This window comes from Rhipicephalus sanguineus, chromosome 10 (genome assembly GCF_013339695.2).
Source record: "Rhipicephalus sanguineus isolate Rsan-2018 chromosome 10, BIME_Rsan_1.4, whole genome shotgun sequence".
Lineage (NCBI taxonomy): Eukaryota > Metazoa > Arthropoda > Arachnida > Ixodida > Ixodidae > Rhipicephalus > Rhipicephalus sanguineus.
Window position 1 is genome coordinate 10,817,526 of NC_051185.1, and position 18,017 is coordinate 10,835,542.

General features: G+C 44.6%; 2 protein-coding genes across 3 annotated transcripts; one reads left to right on the top strand and one right to left on the bottom strand.

The window, feature by feature from the left end:
- Window positions 1-112: 112 nt before the first annotated feature.
- Window positions 113-6,061, top strand: LOC119407022 (39S ribosomal protein L16, mitochondrial). Its single transcript, XM_037673847.2, has 6 exons — window positions 113-338; window positions 942-1,007; window positions 1,845-2,002; window positions 3,413-3,544; window positions 4,722-4,853; window positions 5,800-6,061. The coding sequence occupies exons 1-6, from the start codon at window positions 272-274 to the stop codon at window positions 5,992-5,994; spliced, it is 750 nt and encodes a 249-aa protein (XP_037529775.1). The 5' UTR covers window positions 113-271; the 3' UTR covers window positions 5,995-6,061.
- LOC119407020 (regucalcin) lies at window positions 5,754-15,444 on the bottom strand. 2 transcript variants are annotated; one of them, XM_037673846.1, is made up of 7 exons: window positions 15,350-15,444; window positions 13,916-14,110; window positions 12,239-12,433; window positions 10,744-10,965; window positions 9,420-9,566; window positions 8,278-8,474; window positions 5,754-5,877 (listed from the first exon to the last, which is right to left on the bottom strand). In XM_037673846.1, the coding sequence occupies exons 2-6, from the start codon at window positions 14,070-14,072 to the stop codon at window positions 8,281-8,283; spliced, it is 915 nt and encodes a 304-aa protein (XP_037529774.1). In that variant the 5' UTR covers window positions 14,073-14,110; window positions 15,350-15,444; the 3' UTR covers window positions 5,754-5,877; window positions 8,278-8,280. The 2 variants fall into 2 exon arrangements, with proteins under 2 accessions (XP_037529774.1, XP_037529773.1); XM_037673845.1 differs by having other exon boundaries at window positions 13,916-14,195.
- Window positions 15,445-18,017: the final 2,573 nt, after the last annotated feature.

Here is an 18,017-nt window from a genome sequence, read left to right on the forward strand (position 1 = left end):
GCGCGGGTATCGTGGCGCGATGAGCGACAAAAAAAAACTGCACGATTGCGTAAGAAACAAAGAAACACAGAAAAACACATCATGCGCTCGCCGATGATGGTGATAATGATGTTAATTAAAGTATGAATGAAGCTAATTAATAATAACAAAAATTAAGCATCAATCGAAACAATTGCATGAATATTTCCTGCTATGTTTTGACGTATATATAATTAGTTTCTCATGGTTTCGCTTGTTCATTTGTGCGAGAGAAACCACTGCAGTGAAAAACATGGCGGCCCCCAGGTCAGCCATGCTCGCCGTTGCGTCGAAAACCGCGCAACTGTTAAGCTGCAAGTGTAAGTACTATCCGTTTTCTGTAGTTCTAGCGGCAACGTACGACTAACACGAGCAAGAAATACTGTAGGAAGCCTTAGTTCTTTCTGAATACATTGCCGATCACGATGTGTGCATCTCTGTAGTCTACTTCGGTCGCAATGGTTGATGACATTGGGAGTGTGTTGTAGATTAGTTTCAAGGAATGCACCATTTTCGTTGTGTGCTGCAGTCATATTGGCGGCGTATTTTGTATCACCCAACTTCGAGTAGGCTGTCGCACGTTAAGCTTTCAACTGCGATCGAACACGATCGGGATCACTTGTGCAGGATGTTGGAGAGTGCCAATCGTAATCGCTCGATCGCGATTGGAGATGGCCGTGTGGCACAGGTGTAAAAAAAAAGAAAAAAGTGCCACACAAGGAACAGAAACACGTGTTAATGACAAAGCGTGTCTAGCAAGTGTAATGGCCTTTAACCTTTGTCTCAGTGATCCCTGTGGTGCCTTGTAAGTCAGCGCATACTAAAATCGATCATAAACCAACTAGCCCAATTTGACGCTCTGCTAGAAAGCCTACTTTTCTCATGACTTTAACATCTCAAACTCTACTTTCCGCTTCATGAAGCCCGGGTTCCACAAGTGGTCAGCTGTGCGGGCCTCAAGCTATGGAAGGTGCCTCCAACGTTCGAAGGTAGGGTGCTGTCAGCATGTGAATCGCACTTGATAAAGTTGGACGTCTACGGAAGTGTGCCCTCATAGCTGGACGATTTGAAAAAAAATGCCGCTGCGCATGCGTGAGCAAAAACATAGTTCTTGCTCACGGACGTTGTGTGTACGGCCATCCTGGTGCACTGAACATTAACAAAGTATTTGGTTCTAGTTTGTCCATACTTGGCCTAGATTAAATGCATCATTTTTTGGGCAAGAACTCGCAGCCATTGTGTGCAAATTCAGGCGAGGTGTGAAGTGAAACGTTCTTCGTAGAAGAAGGCGCCAGCAACAAGCAGACTGCCCTGATTGGCTGCAGTTCAATCAGCACTACACTCGTCTGCATCAGGTGTAAGCAAAAAAAAAAAACAACTAATAATTGCTCATTTTTATGTTGATATTGAACACAGTGTGGTTGCCTTGCCTGAGTGATCTTTAGGATGGCAAGATAAAAATTCACGAACATATAGTGTCGCTGGAGCTGACATTTCGACAAACGGACTTGCCTTCTTCGAGGCTGCAACCAGGCTGCAACTGCCTTCCTTAGCGCGTGTGTGTATATGCTTCGTACCCTCTCCTCCAACCCAAACAAAGGAGGAGGAGAGGACAACTGTGAAAGTTAGGATGACACTCGCATTACCATGCGGTTCTATATGTAATTAATAATTAACATGCGGTGCCAGCAGTAGCGTGTATGATTCTGTGAGGTGTGTAAAGGGCATCACTTATTTAATGAAAGAGCAAATTTAAGAACCACCACCCAAAGATTAGGCAGGGATTGTTACTTTTGTCTTTGCTTCTGCTGCCACTTCGTTCTCAGGTGTGGAGTTCCCAGAGGAGAGAAAACTACGCGTCCTTGAAAAGGTGCCAACGTACCCATTCGGCGTGCGGCCTCCAAAAATGTTCAAAGACCTGGCCACCATCCGTGGTCCCGAGCTCGTGCACAACAGGCTGCTGTACAACCAGTATGGCATAATGGTGAGTGTGGCACACCCATGAGCAGATGCGTAGGTTTGGCAGAGGGGAATCGACGTAGCTACATTGTGGCTCTACCAACGGAAAAGTTCTTGTGAATAACTTGAAGCAGAGTCAAAAAACGAGGACAGCAAGGAAACACACATAACAGGATTAGTGCTGGCCCTGTTGTGTGTGTTCCTTCATTGTCCTCGTTTTTTCACGCCGCTTCAAGTTATTCGCAAGATGGACCGACTCACCCAAACCTACAAGTTGTGGCGAAGTTCTATGTTGCAAGTTCCTATCCGAATTCATGCAAACAGAAATATTATTTGTTCATCATCCGCCTGCTTAACTTTGTTGAGGATTGTTTGCATGTCAACAAAAAAATTTGAAATCTACTTGCTATTGGACATATTTTGTGTTTGTGGCATGAATTTTTTATTTGGCACAACAATCATGATTTTTTTTTTTTTTTCAAAATGAATCATCAAGTTTACAGCGTCAGTTTATAACTCAGCAATGGAAAGAATATTGCATTTTCATAAATGTCATATAGTACTGAGTCGTCTGAATTAGACAGTTTAATATATTTTTCGTGCATCTGAATTGTAGCAATAACTTGCAGACGGGACTTTAGCAAAACTCTGGTAAGCAATGGAACTGTGTTGGCATAAGCTGCAGGCTAGTGCATCTTATACGTCCACATTAGACAACCTGGCCTATACAATTTGCAAAATTCTTCTATATGTTGTTTTATATCTGTTCTAAGTGCACAAAATGACAATGCTGTAATCTTCATGCATGAGCTTTTGTGTGTGTGTTTGTTTTTCTTTTCCAAATATATTGAGGAACTAGAGGAACTTTGCTATAAAACAATTTAGGGCCCTATACGTATTCAAGTTCAAAACCACATGCTTGCCATTTCAGACAATACTCTTTCTGCGTCCTCTGGCACCAAGTGGCATAACAGTTGTGTTGCCATTGCATTGCACCCACTATTCTTTCAGAATACAACAGAAAGAGTACAGATTAATGGGCCATGTGTCAACTGTGTCCACTGGCTACACAGAACGCAGATTATTTAGTAACGTGTCGGTGTATCCAGACTGTACAGTTGAGCTGTGATATAAAAAAATTTTATACGCGAGATTTTCTACCACATTGAACTCACCCAAATTCTGTGAGCTTTCTGTGGAGCGTGTATAGACTTGCAAAGCATTATTTAAGCTTGAAAATCTTAGGTCAAGGCCCCCTTACCTACTCGTGAAAACGTGCAATAAAGTGTTTGCAGGCACTGAAAAATGTGTCGTTTCACCCAGCATGTGAAAGCATGGAAAGTACTACAGGGTTTGCTTTCAACATGCAGCATTCTTTTAAACAACAACACGGCACATTGTTCTAAAGCAGTGCTTCTTGTTTTGTGATTTCCAGGCCCTGTCGGGTGCCTTCCTTCGTCCAGGTCACATCGACATGATTCGTCTCAATATAAACAAGAAACTTGATGTTACTAGGATGTTTGCTGTGTGGAGGATCGATCCGCCATGGAAACCTATCACCAAAAAGGTGTTACTTTTCTCTGTGCATATGTCTGTCCACATGCCTGGACCTATGTTCTCTTTATTTTGTTCTTCGGGTTCATTTTGCACTCACATATGCAAATGTTAAGATTCTCATGTTTGGCATGAAGAAGATGAGCTGATACTTGATGCACTAGGTCGTAAGTTTCCTTAAACTTTGTAAGCTCACCATTGATAACTTTATCTTCTTCTATTTTGTTGCTGGCATAAAGAACTTAGGTGGCACTATGGTCATCGCCTTTGACGAAGAGATAGGCAAAGTTGCATGAGCCATTGGCCTGGACAGCAGTGTTATGGCTTAGCCCACCAGCCCATCATACTAAAAAGCAATCGGCTTACAGCCACCGGTTGCCTACAAAGTAGTAGTAGTAGTCATCTTTTTAAACATTTCTTGTCTGCCTATGTTTTCTTCTGCAGGACTTTTTATATTATAGGTGTTTAGGATTGGGAGATGCTCTTATTTCATAAGCACAATATGCAGTACTACAGGTCATTGTTATTAAAATAAAATTTGATTTGTTTTCTCTTCAAGAACCTTGGAGCTATTTTGCAGTGTCTTAATGCAACTGAGCTAGAAGTTAAGGTTATTGCTTTTTGTTGTTGGTCTGCGATAGGAACTTGGAAGTTTCCAGTGTAGCCTCACTCCTGAATGATCAGTAGCCTCCCATGTAGCATCATATATAATTGCATATTTGAATAAACAGAATTTATCAACTAAACACTACAATCCAAAACTTACCGATTTAAATCGCGTTTGAAATGAGGAATATTAAACATTCCTACTACATTATGTAAATTTTTCCACACCTGCTCTGCTTGGCTGTCAATGTGCGTAGTGTGAGATCATGGCATGTTCGCTGTTGCTGGATCACATGTGTCAGTTCACTAGTATGCATACAGTTAAACCTTATTTTTATAAACCTGACAAGTATATAGCTTCCTTATGTCTAATATGTAGTTGTGCCATGCAGTAGGTGTATATTCACTACATGCTGGTATCGAGGATAAGCATTGTAGATATGCTGGTATATTCGATAACTCCTTATGCATGTATTCCTCTTCATTATGTATGAGCACATATGCATATAACGAATTGTTTGCATGTTTTCACTGGTTGTGTGAGCTCCGTTTTTTTTTTCTTTTATGTTTTAATATGACCTTAGGGCCAGGGAAAAAGAATGGGTAAAGGAAAAGGTTCCATAGACCACTATGTGACACCCATCAAAGCAGGACGTGTCATCATCGAAATTGGCGGCCACGTGGAGTTTGAGGAAATCAAGCCACTTTTAGAGCAGGTAAGTGCATCCTATTAAATTTCCTTCATAGTTCACTTACCTTTCACTTGTTCCAACTGCAGCAAAATTTTGCTTTGGCTAGGATTGGTTATATATTAGCACCAATATACTATTTAAGCAATTAAGTATTTGCTTCCTCTCTTGAGAACTTGTATTGTAAATAGTCCATGTGATCCCCGAGGGGTACTTGCTTGTGTGTTTTTTTTTTTTCAGTACTAAAAATGTTTTGCTGTTTTGCTTTTCTTTTGTCCATTTGGCTACTTGCCGCTGTACATTTGTTCAATTACCTGCTTTTGGTTGGCTATGTTTGTATTGTACCCCCCCCCCTCCACTGTAATGCCGAAAGGCGCTGTGGGTATTGTAATAAAAAAAAAAATGAATGAACTGGCAAAGCTGCAGGGCTGCTATGTTTAGTTTTTGTATTAAGCACTGAGAGCGCCTGAATAGGCTCTATGTGTGTGTTGAGGAAGGGGTTTAGTAGAACTTAAGTCCCCGTAAATTTCCAATTAAAATTTTCAGCGAACCGTAGGCAGTTACCGGCTACAACTGATCTTGGGGATAATGCGTATCTGCCACCCGTTTCGAGTCGCAAGTTACTTTTGATGAGCAGCAGTGGCAACCTTTTCGTCAGTTTCAGTATGAATAACACCTACTTTTGTCAGCCCTTTTTAAAGCGCCCACTTGTATTTTAATTAAGCATAGCATTTTGCATAGAGGCAGCCCTGAATCTAAGGTTTGTTTTCAAGATCCCTAAATTTGATTGTAATTGGTCTTCATGGGGTACACAGGCACATCACTGGAAGAGCCTCAGATGAAAGCAATCTATTCATCTTGAATACTAGTTGTGGCCTTAGAGTAGCAGAAGAAATACTCAAGTGCGAGAAAAATCGGGTCAAAGCATTATTGCTTTCCTGTGCTGTTTAATGTTTCGCACAATTATTTCTAGGTATGTCACAAGCTTCCTGTGGATGCCATACCAATCACCAACCAAGTGCTTGAAGAAATCAGGCTTGAAGAGGAAGAGCTAGAGAGAAAGAACATCAATCCGTTTAGCATCGAGCGGGTCATAGACTACAAGATGCACGACTCTGCTCGGTGGATCAGCAAGTATGACAGGAAGTACTACACAAAATATGTGTAATGCACATGATAGCCGGCATTTGATTAATGTACAGAACAGAACTTAATAAAATACTGAATGTTATAGCGCCTTTCTGTGGTGTATATTCAGTACGCATCGCATTTTGCGAAGGAAGAGCACTCAGTCTTATGTTAGCAATATGATACGAAGCAGAATAAACAGACCCGAGTGATTTACTGTGCAAAGCAGTCCATGGCATAGCAACGACCTCATTATGGCAGTGTCAATGTCATGGTGTCAATTGTGGCATGGCAATGGCAAAGGCATGACAATGTGACAACGCTGTGTTGCACAAATATTTAGCGTCACACTTGTATCTCAATTACCTTGGCAATCGAGATGGTCTAAAGTGCACTACAGCATTGCATCAATTGCATCAGCGACATCAGCGGATTTGTGCTTGAACTCAGAGCTCCCTGTGACATTACTACTTTGCACAGTAAAAGAGCAGTAAAGACTGACCAGTAACTGCAGACTAAAAGATTGAGTACCTCCAGCATGTATCTATGCACACCCATTTTCCTGGGTGGATGTGGCAGCAGTCCGAGTATGAAGTTGACATTTCCTTAGTGGCAGAATTACGTGATGTTACTCGCCACGCTTTTTGCATCGGAGTTTATGCAGGATCATAATCAATATACTCCTTTGTTTCCTTTTTACAACAAAAAGTGGAACCCTCCTAAAAATTTGCACAAAATAAGTCCATACTGTGTATATGTTCAGAAATTTGCCAGCGCTTTACCCTTGTTCCACTGAGATCTACGAAATTTCGGGCAGTTCAATATAGCATGCATAAAACTAAACAAAAGACACTCGCGTTGTCATTCTCATGTTTCCACACCTTTACTGTGTGACTGATTCATGCATATTTAAAGGGCCCCTGACACCAAAATCAAAACCTCGAGATGTTTGTGTTGTTTGACTGTCCTGTATACGTGGGCACTTCTGGCCGATTATTAGTGGCGAACATTACCATTAAGATATTTTAATTTGGTTTTAAAGTAAGCTTGAGTGCTCATCTGAGTTGGCAGCACCTTGCAACATTGTCACTGATATGACGTAGATGAAGGCCCGGTGTGACGTTCCACAGAGAAAGCGCATAGGAATAGTCTGCGCACTGGGTAAGCGAGCTGACAACTGCATCACGTGGGCACCGATTTAACTTATGCAAAGGGACATGCCCTTGTCCACCGTATCAGTCGGCCTTCAGTACAACTCAGCAAAGCCACTTTGCAGTGCCCTCCATAACAACTTAGCCGAAAGAAACCCTTTTGTGTTCTAATAAGGATATGCTTAGGGATCCTGGGCAACATTTCTCTCACTGTGTTTCTCGTGCTTACTTTTTTCTTTTTTTAATGCCAACCTGCGCCGTTTCTGCGATCCTGTGCATTGCATCAAGGAGGTAAGCACTGACGTCATTGAGAGAGCCGTATTGTTGTACAGGCATCACGGCGAAAAGCTGCACTTAATCTCGATCTGCTTACCTCCAGAAGCACAGTGTGTGGAAGCTATGTATTGTGCAACTAGATGGTGTTCATCAAGGGTCTGAAACACGTGGCCCGTATGTGCAGACCTCTCTCTATAGTGGCCCAGCCCGCACATGGCTGTCTTCATCCCTTTTTTTTTCCTTAATAAGTACGTCCATGAGCTACGCAGATGTGGCTGGCCTCAACCATTTTATTTCTTGGCACACACCATGTGATCACCATGTGTTAAAACATAATTGTGGAACAAAACTATATTTCAGAATCGGCATCCAGATTTCAGTCAACCTGGAGATCGGTATCGATATGTTTCTCGAAACCTGACGTCAAATGCCCTTCAGAAATGACCCATATATGAGGCATCGGAAATGCCTTCTTTCAAATGGCAACGTTAGCTAACATTTTATTTAACCCCCTCCGCCCCCCTCCCCAAGCTCCAGCCTTTTTCTCTGTCCCAGCCCACTGTCCCAGTTTTGAGACCCCTGACGTACAGTCACGCCCAATATGAGTTGCAGCATGCTGCCTGTGGCCAAAGCGGCGTCAACACAGCATGGTGACGCCGACTGTGAAAATATGTCAGTGAAGTACCTAAGCAATGTTTCGACTACTGGTATTTCCAAAACCAATTTCAAGTTTTCTGGGGTAACAGCAGTGACAGTGTAGGCTTGGGGCTTCAACCATGGCCACTGTGTTGCAACTTATATTGAGCACCATTGTACACTGATGTCATGCGAGTGCACTCCCTCCACATATTGCTGTCATTTATGTGCCTGCTTTATCCAATTGCCGTTGATCTCACCCACTAGCCAGCGAACTCGAAAGCTGCTCTTCCTTTAACACCGAGCTCAGTGACTTGGTAAAGGAGGCCATCTTCGTGTTGGGTCGCATCCGGTGGGAAGTTGGCAGACGTGACGTAGAGCGTATCGTAGTTCCGACCTCCGAAGCAGCACGACGTAGTGTATTTTGTCGGGAAGCTGACCTTTGTCAGTATTTTAGCTGAAATGACAAGGAAGAAGAAATATATTACAAAAATCAGTATAAAGAGTGTCATGTTTAGACAACTAATTTACTTGGGAAACATAATGGGTGTCGAGACAGGAGACTTGAAAAATATTCAAACCGGAATAATATAGGTAATTCCTGAAACATGGTTGCCATAACGTAGTTACGGCTCCTACAAGCGTGTCTACCGCCTAAAATACACAAAGGCATTGTCTTTGCGATTGGCTACCGTTACTCTGAGGGAGCAGTCGCTGGGATATGTGATTTGGAAATTAACTTTGGGAGATCGCCGGCACAGATTTTTCCCCAAATACCTCTGAATACATTATTATCACCATTTATGTTCACAGCAGGACATGGTAAAGCTCGCATGCTCTCCAATTCTATTCTGTCAATTTCCTTTTCATGATCATGGTTTCTTGTGACTATATGCTTATATAGATAATCGTACTCTTGCACAAATTATTGGGCTGACTGCTAATTCATCATTACCTCAGCATATTTATACATTACTACAAAACAAATATATTGGTCTCCTGAGTGTTTTTTCGAAGCCAAGGTATTGAAACTAGAACATTCTTAGTTCGGTCGTGTCATGCAAGCCACCAATTTAATGCAGGAATAGCGAGCCAGGCGATCAACCAGGCGAACATTTCCAGCACTCCACTAAAATCTGAATCCCTTGCTCTCTCGGTGGTAGCCTCTATATGGCAAAAGATGTGTATATTTTTCAGAGTTTTGTGACAGTCACATGTCTTGAACGGGCGAGGGATGTCATGGCTTTTATATAGCCAAATATTGCTCGCCAATTTCCGTGCTAAATACGTATGCGTTACGTTTCGCCGGGATAAATTCTTGTTCACTTGTTGCAATTAAGGGTTTGAGTGCTTCCAAACCACGTCTCAAACGGGTTTTTGCACTGTTGGGAAGAAGACTTGCCTGTCTCTGGGTCCACCTGAAGCACCAGGCCGGATAGGCAGCACGTGAGCCAGATCTTGTCATTGACATCAATCGTCATGCCATCGGGATGGCCCAGCTCTTGAAATCCTGGAGTCGCCTTGAAGTCCAAGAGAATGCGCTTGTTACCTGAAATTACGAGCAGACATCGTTTTCCGAAGTCCATCACTGCCAAGGTACGCGACTCGCGTCATCCGTAGATGTTCGAAGTTAGCGCCTGTCTTGAGTGTCTTCTTCTTGTGTCCTTGTTCAACCAGTGCTATTTTCTTCGACAATTTCTTCACTTATATGCTTGTGCCTCTGTGCCTCCCCTCACCTTCCGCCGCCGCCGAGCTGAAGTAGCTGGCACCCTAGCTAAGTGATGTAACCACCCGAGAGGCAACGCTGAAAACACTGTATCTTCTTCGGATATTCGCGGCAATATTGACTGACACGTTGCAGGATGCAAGGTCTTCCCACAAGCGTGCGATGCTCTCGGAAGTCTCGTATACTCGAATCTGGGCAAGTCCGTGTTTACTTTCCAACATCGTTACCTGGCTAGCATTCCTGTCTTTTCGTCTATTCCTTCTCATGTTCCTCCAACGTCTTTACCTTTCCTCGCACGTCCATCGGTATGAAAGATAATTGGCGGATAGCGCTATTTACACACACACACAAAATCAGCTTCGCCGCAAGGGCAGAGCGATGAATGCGATAGCAACGAAGTGGAAGCGTTATGCGATAAGGCTACCAGCTACTCTTTTCGATCCGATCTCGGCCTAACTCTGCAAAATGCTGGTGCAAGTGAAGGGAATACGGCCGTTCAAAGAGAAGCGGCTTTTGTGCTGTCTGTCGTCTCAACACGGAGTAAGCGGTGAAAGGACAGCACGCACAAGAGTATACGAGCCGTCTACTGAGGTCTGTCGAGATAGCGGCGGCGACCGCACCCTTTTGATCAATGTTTGCAGTTGCTGCTCGAGCGACGCAGCTCCCCCCCCCCTCCCCACCGGCGCCTCTTCATGCTCCTTTGCCCGACGAAAGACGGGCTGGCCGTTTCCAATCTGCTAGAGCAGCCATCGATAGTAGGCCTCGCACGCGGCGCGATGTTATCGCATGCGCCCTTAGTGCGACGGAGATGGCCAGCTCGTTTCACTTCTTCTTCAGCCGGATTAGTCCCCAGCGCTCGCTCGTAGAAAATATGATGTGCGGGGCGATGCTATCGATTTAGACCTTATACGGAACGTGAGGCAACAGCGACGACAAGAACCCGCCGAGATTGTCCATATAACTGCTATTGGAATAAAATTTCAGGTAAGGTATAACTCACTGATGTCTCCAGAAGCGACGTCGAAGTCGAAGGCGTACGTTGTGCCGGGCACGCTGTCGTTGTAGAACATTGTTCTGTTATCGCCCGCCCAGGTGATCCCGTTGGACAGATTGACTTTGTCCATTTTGTGGTTCAGCTGACCCTTGGAGAAGGACCAGAGGTTATTCTTTCCGCGGGCCATGCCTTCAACGTCGAGAGTGTCGATTTTCACCGGCATCGAGCCTGCGAAACGAAACCATCAGTGTGGCCCCAGAGCTAGACGATTAGTTTTGTCAGGTTTGAATAAGTGCGTTGAGTTTTGCCAGTAACTTATTTGATAAAAGGGAGGGTTAGGATTGAATTCAGCTTACAAAACGATGCACTACATTAACACCAGAAATTTTAGTGATGGGAGGGGGGATTAAAGTTCATATGCTTCACCGATTCCTTCCTTCACACACCAGTGGCTCTGGCTTGTTAGTAGGAAACGCAAGAGAAGATTTTCCCAGTTTCTCCTGCTTGTGTAAAATAACTGAGTACAAGTACACAGGAAGATATATCTTCCTGTGTACTTGTACTTAGTTACAGGCACGTAGGCAAGGGGGGGGGGGCCGGGGGGCCCGGCCCCCCCCCTTGAAATTTTTCCAACCCTCTATATTTCCAGGCAACTTTTTTTTTGTTTTTGCCATGGAAAGACTGTCTTTCGAACAATTAGGCCTTGGGCCCCCCCCCCCCCCCCCCGAAAAAAAATCCTGGCTACGTGCCTGCTTAGTTATTTGCAAGTATACTTGCAGGATCAGTTTTTTGCCTGTGTGCCCAACTGCTCTTAAATTCCTTTCATAAGCATGGATGTCGGCAGGGGGTTCAAAATGGGCACTTGCCCCCCTCAAGCCACACCAACATTTGCCCCCACCCAACCTACGCTAGTGCTTTCCCCCTCCCCCAGCTGCGATGCAACTCGGGCTCCAAGACAAAATCCTGCCGACGCTCATGTTCATAATAAGCAGTTCGCGCCGACAAAGGGTTAAGTGGAGCGAGAAAATTAAGATATTTGCGGGCATAAAATAGAATCGGCTCGCACAAGACAGGATGGGTTGGAGATCTTTGGGAAAGGCCTTCATCCTGCAGTAGAAATAAGACAGGCTGATGGTGGTGGTGATGATGATGATAGTGAAGCGTGACATTGCGAACTTGATAATAGAGCCCTCTTATATTTACTATCATGCGCAAATGATCTGCGAAAGTGATACGACAGTGCTAAAGGCATGTGAGGCTGGCATGCTGACTTCAATATGCCAGTGTCCGCAGCAGGGGCGTAGCCAAGGGGGGGGGGGGGGGGGGGGTGGGGGGGGGTTCACCCTCCCCCCCCGGATTTTTTCAGTTTTGCTTGCATGTATACACACGCACACATACAAATGCACGCACGAACATACATAAAGTATGGTTGAACCCCCCCCCCCCCGCCCCGAAAATAATTTCTGGCTACGCCCCTGGTCCGCAGCACTGTTCAACTCACCAGCCCAGAGGCGTCCAACGGCGTCGCACTTGCCGTCGTTGATGCGCGTGGGCACCGGCGATTCTTCGTCAAGCATCTCTGTGAGCAGCGTCTTCTCCATGGTGTCCAAGTCTAGCCTGTAGACGCCACGGCCCATGCAGACGACCAGCTTGCGGTTGTCCTCGGCATAAGGGATGAAATTGCCGATCTCGTCCTCTGCGTATTCATGCCAAGCTTGAAGAATGGGCGTGTTGGTATAACATAACTGTAGTTTGTATAGTGCAACAAATCGACGGGACACAGGATCCACACTAGAAGGATTGTGTGAATCTTTCTTGTGTGTCCCGTCGAAACGAATACGGATTCCTTGAAATATGTGAGTTTTTTTTTTGTACTTTCTTCTTTTCTTTTTTTTTTTTTTGTCCTCGCTCTCGCACAACAAGCGATGAGGTCTGCAAATCTCACATGCAACGCACTACTGGATAGTACCAGCGACTCCCAGATGCCGTGAAACAATTGTAGTGTCTGTCAAAGAGACATTCACTGGCTTACATTTTTGCCTTTGATTTCAGTAAAACAGTGCTCAGAAACTTCAAGAGAAAGTTCATCGGCATATTTAAGCGTTTGTGTCCATGTTAACGCGTTTACCTAGGGTCATAAATCCCTAACTTGTTCAGTACGCCTTTTCGTCATAGGTTTTGTGAGGCTAATCGTTTTGTTTTATTTCGAGAGCCTGCCCTTAGGCATAGTAATTGGCGGTATCAAAAATAAACAGGCTAATTGATTCCTACTCGTTTGACAAACGTCCATGTTGGACGAGACAAATGACGTAGAAGCGCTTGTTTTACATGAATACGTCATCTGTCCTGAGAGCCACTAAAGAGAAACACGATTTTTGTTGTAATAGTAAATTACTCTTTCGCGATACCAAAATCACCACCCCTGCTGCGAGGCAGAGCTTAGTACGCGAGAGAACGCACAAAAAGAAAATGCGGGTGGCGCCGACGCCTTGAAGTTCCCGCTCCATGTCGCAGCGAGGTCATAGATTTTGACGGCGTCTGCTAGGACCTACGTAGTTCCTAATTGGTAAAAATGAGGTACACTGCCTTCTAAGGGAGCCAGAGACTTCAAATACCAAGTTTCAGGAGATTTCGTTGACCAATGTGTCCAAAATACGAAAAAAAAAAAACACGCTGAAGTCCGTGAGGTCACCAACGGAGATTTCGGCGCGAAATTTAAAAGTGAAACATTTGACATCGATTTTCGCATCCTGTGGTGTTGAAATTAACAACGCTAGAGCTTTCAGAGTATTATTTACCAGTCTAAACTAATTGGTTGTTTCAATTTAGTGTCCTTTTAAGTTCGCGAGACCTACGACTTGCTCAACTTTCAGTCGTTCTATAGAAAGATAACGCCGCGGGTGGGATTTGAACCCGCGACCTTCGGGTCAGCAGTCGAGCACCATAACCACTAGACCACCGTGGCGGGTAGGACACAGAGGAAAATACAAATGACGGGCGCTCTGTTACAGAGGTGCACGATTCGTAAATGACACTGCAAAGGAAGATGTTAATGAAGCAGCGCACAAAATACACAGTCACGCACGCATATATGTGTGCGTGACTGTGTATTTTGTGCGCTGCTTCATCGATATCATGGCTCACAAACTAGCCCATCAGTGCACATTAAATGACTTACCGAGGCGCACGACCTCCGTCTCAGATCTGGACTCTGGGTCATAACGGAATATCTGGCATCCATGACCGTCGACGAACAGCAGCGTTCCACTGCGCTCGTCCCAGTGGGGTCCCTCGCCCAAGGTGTATCTCTTCTGGCCGACTGCCTCTACCTTCATCGTGCGTGCTACTCGATGGACGGCTTCTTCCGAGTGGGCTGCAGCTCGGCGAGTCCCGGATAAGAGATTTTCAGCGGGCTCTTCAGGCTTCCGAACAACACTCCTCTCAAAAAGGGTCGATATCTGTGAGAGGGTTTCGCGAGTACCTTCACAGCCAGTCAGCTTGTAATCCCAGCAAAGTTGCGGTCCCGTGTCCTATAAGTGCATACACGTAGCATAACACCCTACTTCAACGAACAATAGTGTGCTTTTAAGGCACTTCAGCGTTCAGGACGCCCATTTCTACGTTCTCAAATACGTGCGTCATGCCTCAAGTACAGATATATTATAAATGTCAGTGTAATATGAGGCACAAATTACTAATAAATTTGTGATTAGCTGCAGAGGAATACTTCGACGCCGGTGGGCTACGGTGTTGCCTCACTATTCTTGCGGGACATTTACAATCTCGCGCTATACATCTGTGAAGAAAACCAGGTCCCGTATTCACAAAAACGTCTTACGTTAAGTTTTTACTGAAGACGAAAGTTAAGCTGATCATAATGTCTGTAATATCACTGCGAAAATCGGCTCGACATTGACGAAGAGTAATTTACCAAGCAAAAGCTCTTTGTGGAATGGCGCAGGAAGGTATTATGGCTCATCTGCATACGAAATTAACTATGGTATCACACAATAATCGAATGTTCGTATGACGTTGTAGAACAACATGTGATACTGAAATTCACTTTGAAGTAAACGAAGCCCAGAATATGAGTTAAAAGTGCGTTGTGATTACCGGCGTGTTATGTTCCTATAGCAACGCTACTGAAACGACACACCATTAGAATTAGACTATTTAAGCCCTCGTGTTCTGAGATGTCAACACGCCGTGCTGCTCACAGCCTCGGTCATGTGAACAACTGTTCTATGGACAGATGCGTGTGTATTCTTTAGACGGAGATAAAGATAAACGATTAAATTAGCTCTGCAGAGGTCTGCGTGGTGGCAGACCATGCATCTACGGGCGGGTATGAGGAAGAATGAATTGATGTACAATGTGCCTACACAAAACACACCATCACACTAAACAAACTAAAGTATTTAAATGAAACCAGTGTTCTTAAGAAAGTTCAAGGGTGCTGCCGTCGCATGAAATGCAGAGTCAGTGTTTGTCCATGGTACAAGAACGTATGGCAGTATACTATAATTTCTACGCTGAAGCTACAGGCGTTCAATCGATGCACCCTGTTGTAAACATGTTCATTGCCAGCTGTTTTTCAAGAGAGTCACCTCACCTGCTTTCACGTAGACTGTGGTGGCCCTGGTGGCAGTGCGACTTGTGCTTGATAACCCAGCAGCTCATACGATGTGCCACGCCTACTTCAGCGACGTGGCCGTATACAATTGTTTTTCTTGTGTTTTCCGTCTTGCGCTGTCTCGTCTGCTGCTGACACCGGTACGCATGCATTCCTGCTTGGCAGGGGGGTTCGCTGCGACTCTCTTCGAATTGTTAAACAATTGTTCCGTCACTTAAGAGCGTAAGCGACGCAGAACCGGTCGCCAGCTTGAAGGTCGTACGACATTCCACGGCCGTGGCGAAAGACATTTTTGCGGGAGCCGTGTACCGATTTTACTAATTAGACAAGCTGGTACATCTGGTTGCCGGCAGGTTTGTTATCGCAAGAGAAATAAATGCTAATAAAAATCAACTAAAAATAGCAAACAAGGAATATTTGATGTCAGAATTGTGGTAATAATAATTGTTGGGGTATAACGTGCCAAAACCACGAAATGATGACGAGAGACGCCGTAGTGAAGGATTCCGGAAATTTCGACCACCTGGGGTTCTTTAACGTGCACCTAAATCTAAGTACACGGGCCTCAAGTGTTTTCGCCTCCTATCGAAAATGCGGCCGCTGCGGCGGGGATTCGATCCCGCGACCTGCGGGTCAGCAGTAGAGCACCATAACCAGAGACCACCGTGGCGGGTGACGTAACAATGGTAGACTGGGCGTGTTTGTTCAGCATATTTTGAAGTGTAAGGCGCGACGACGGCAACGGACAAAAGGGAGAGTCACACACACACACACACACACGGAGCGCGAACAATGTTTATTCAGAAAGGACCACATTATATATATATATATATATATATATATATGCGACACGCGCTGTCACAGTTCATCAATGCGCAGTCGCATTCAAGTAATACAACTCCTTTGGTGATAATGAAATTGAGGCCACGCTAAGACACTTATCGCCTGCTTCGATTATTCTCTTGGCCTCAGTGATTAATCTCACCCATTTGTTGTGGCTTCTGGCGACAACAGAGCAGGCGCGAAAATTCGGGCTACATTGACAATCTCGGAAATGAATTGCCAGCTGGCCTTCTCTGACACCTGGCGCTCCGTGTGTGTGTGACTCTCCCTGTTGACGCGATAGCGTTAAAGAACTCGTTACGCAGAAATTCTGGTGTCGGCGTCATTGGTGGTGAGCGAGAAATCAGCGTTATCTATGACTGCGAAATCGAGAAAGATGCAAATAAAATAAATCATAAAAAATCTTTAGATTTGAGGGAGAATCGAACCCAGGCCTACTGCGTGACAAGCAGGTGTTCTACCACAGAGCCAAGCCATTCCTTCATTTTTTTTTCTTCCATGGTATTTATTATAATGCGTATTTGAAATTATCACAAACGCTATCACGTAGTGATGCATTCACTTAGCGACAATAATCGACATTGCTTAAGACTGATGCGGCAAAAAAAAAAAACACTATATGAATGTCATGTATTGAGAATTCTCCTTAACGCATGTAATATTGCGTGGCAGAAGCGTAGAATCGCGCCAGGCGTCACAACATGTGAATAGCGCAACGAGCGGGTGGTCATAAAGGCCCACCCATTACAAAGCGCTCAGACATATTTAATCGTCATCATCAGCAGCAAAAGCGTCAACAAAGTGAGCATGCCTGTTGCCTTACGGACGCGTAGTGGGCCCTTCGCTGATTCGCAAAAGGAAGAATTATGGAGTAGTGGGCACAACGCAACTGTACTTGCAGTAGGCATTCTAGGATAGTTTTAAAACAGCCAGTGTTACGCGCACAGGCGTTCGTTTCGTTGCGACACGGCTGAGGCATGAACGGAAGCCAGCCGAGCGATTGTGAAGGCGATGCGCACGGGGCCCGATTACGCTATCGCGTATTACTCTTGAAGTCAAAGCTCAAGCGTCCTCCAAGTTTTTGTCCGTTGTCATCGTCGCACTTTAAACTTCATAATCAGGAATATTTGAAACATATGGCCGATAAACGCTGAAAGACTGTGAAATGAACGATTTACCCAACGCCAGGCGACGTGGGAAGTGTTCGAAGCAAGGCGCTTCGACAGGCACTGCCAAAATAATAAAAATATATATATATATATTCCTGCCCCTCAAAAGAAGAAAACAAAACCAATTCTCTCCATCTTTCATTGTCAGCACTACTAAGCTCTAATAAGTTAATGCTACAAATAATGTCCACTATGCTTTCCATGGCTTCACTGACTCTCTGATTCATTGGGTTGTGTCTAACGAAGAAGCGAGACCTTCGATCCGTTTCCCTTCTTTCATCCCTTGAAGTCAACTTAATGATTAACGTCAGAGACGGGTAGCGTGCCGCGTTAGCAAATTTCGAACCAGAAATGCAAGAGCTAGCGCGAAGTGGTGCGGCGTGTATCAGGCTATGTAATGGGAAATCGCGAACAAAGAATAAATGAAAAAAAAAAAATAAGAAGGACAGTTGTGAAGCCCTTGCAAAACATTCATCTCAGAGACGCGGTGTTTAAAAGAAGCTTGTCTGCTAAGAGCAAAGCACACGACATACAGTCCCGGTCGCGTCAGAACACCCTTCGAATTTCATTAAGAATGATTAAGTAGTGCTATTTAAGAAGTGGACAACTGGCAAACATTCTCCAGTCACGCTAAT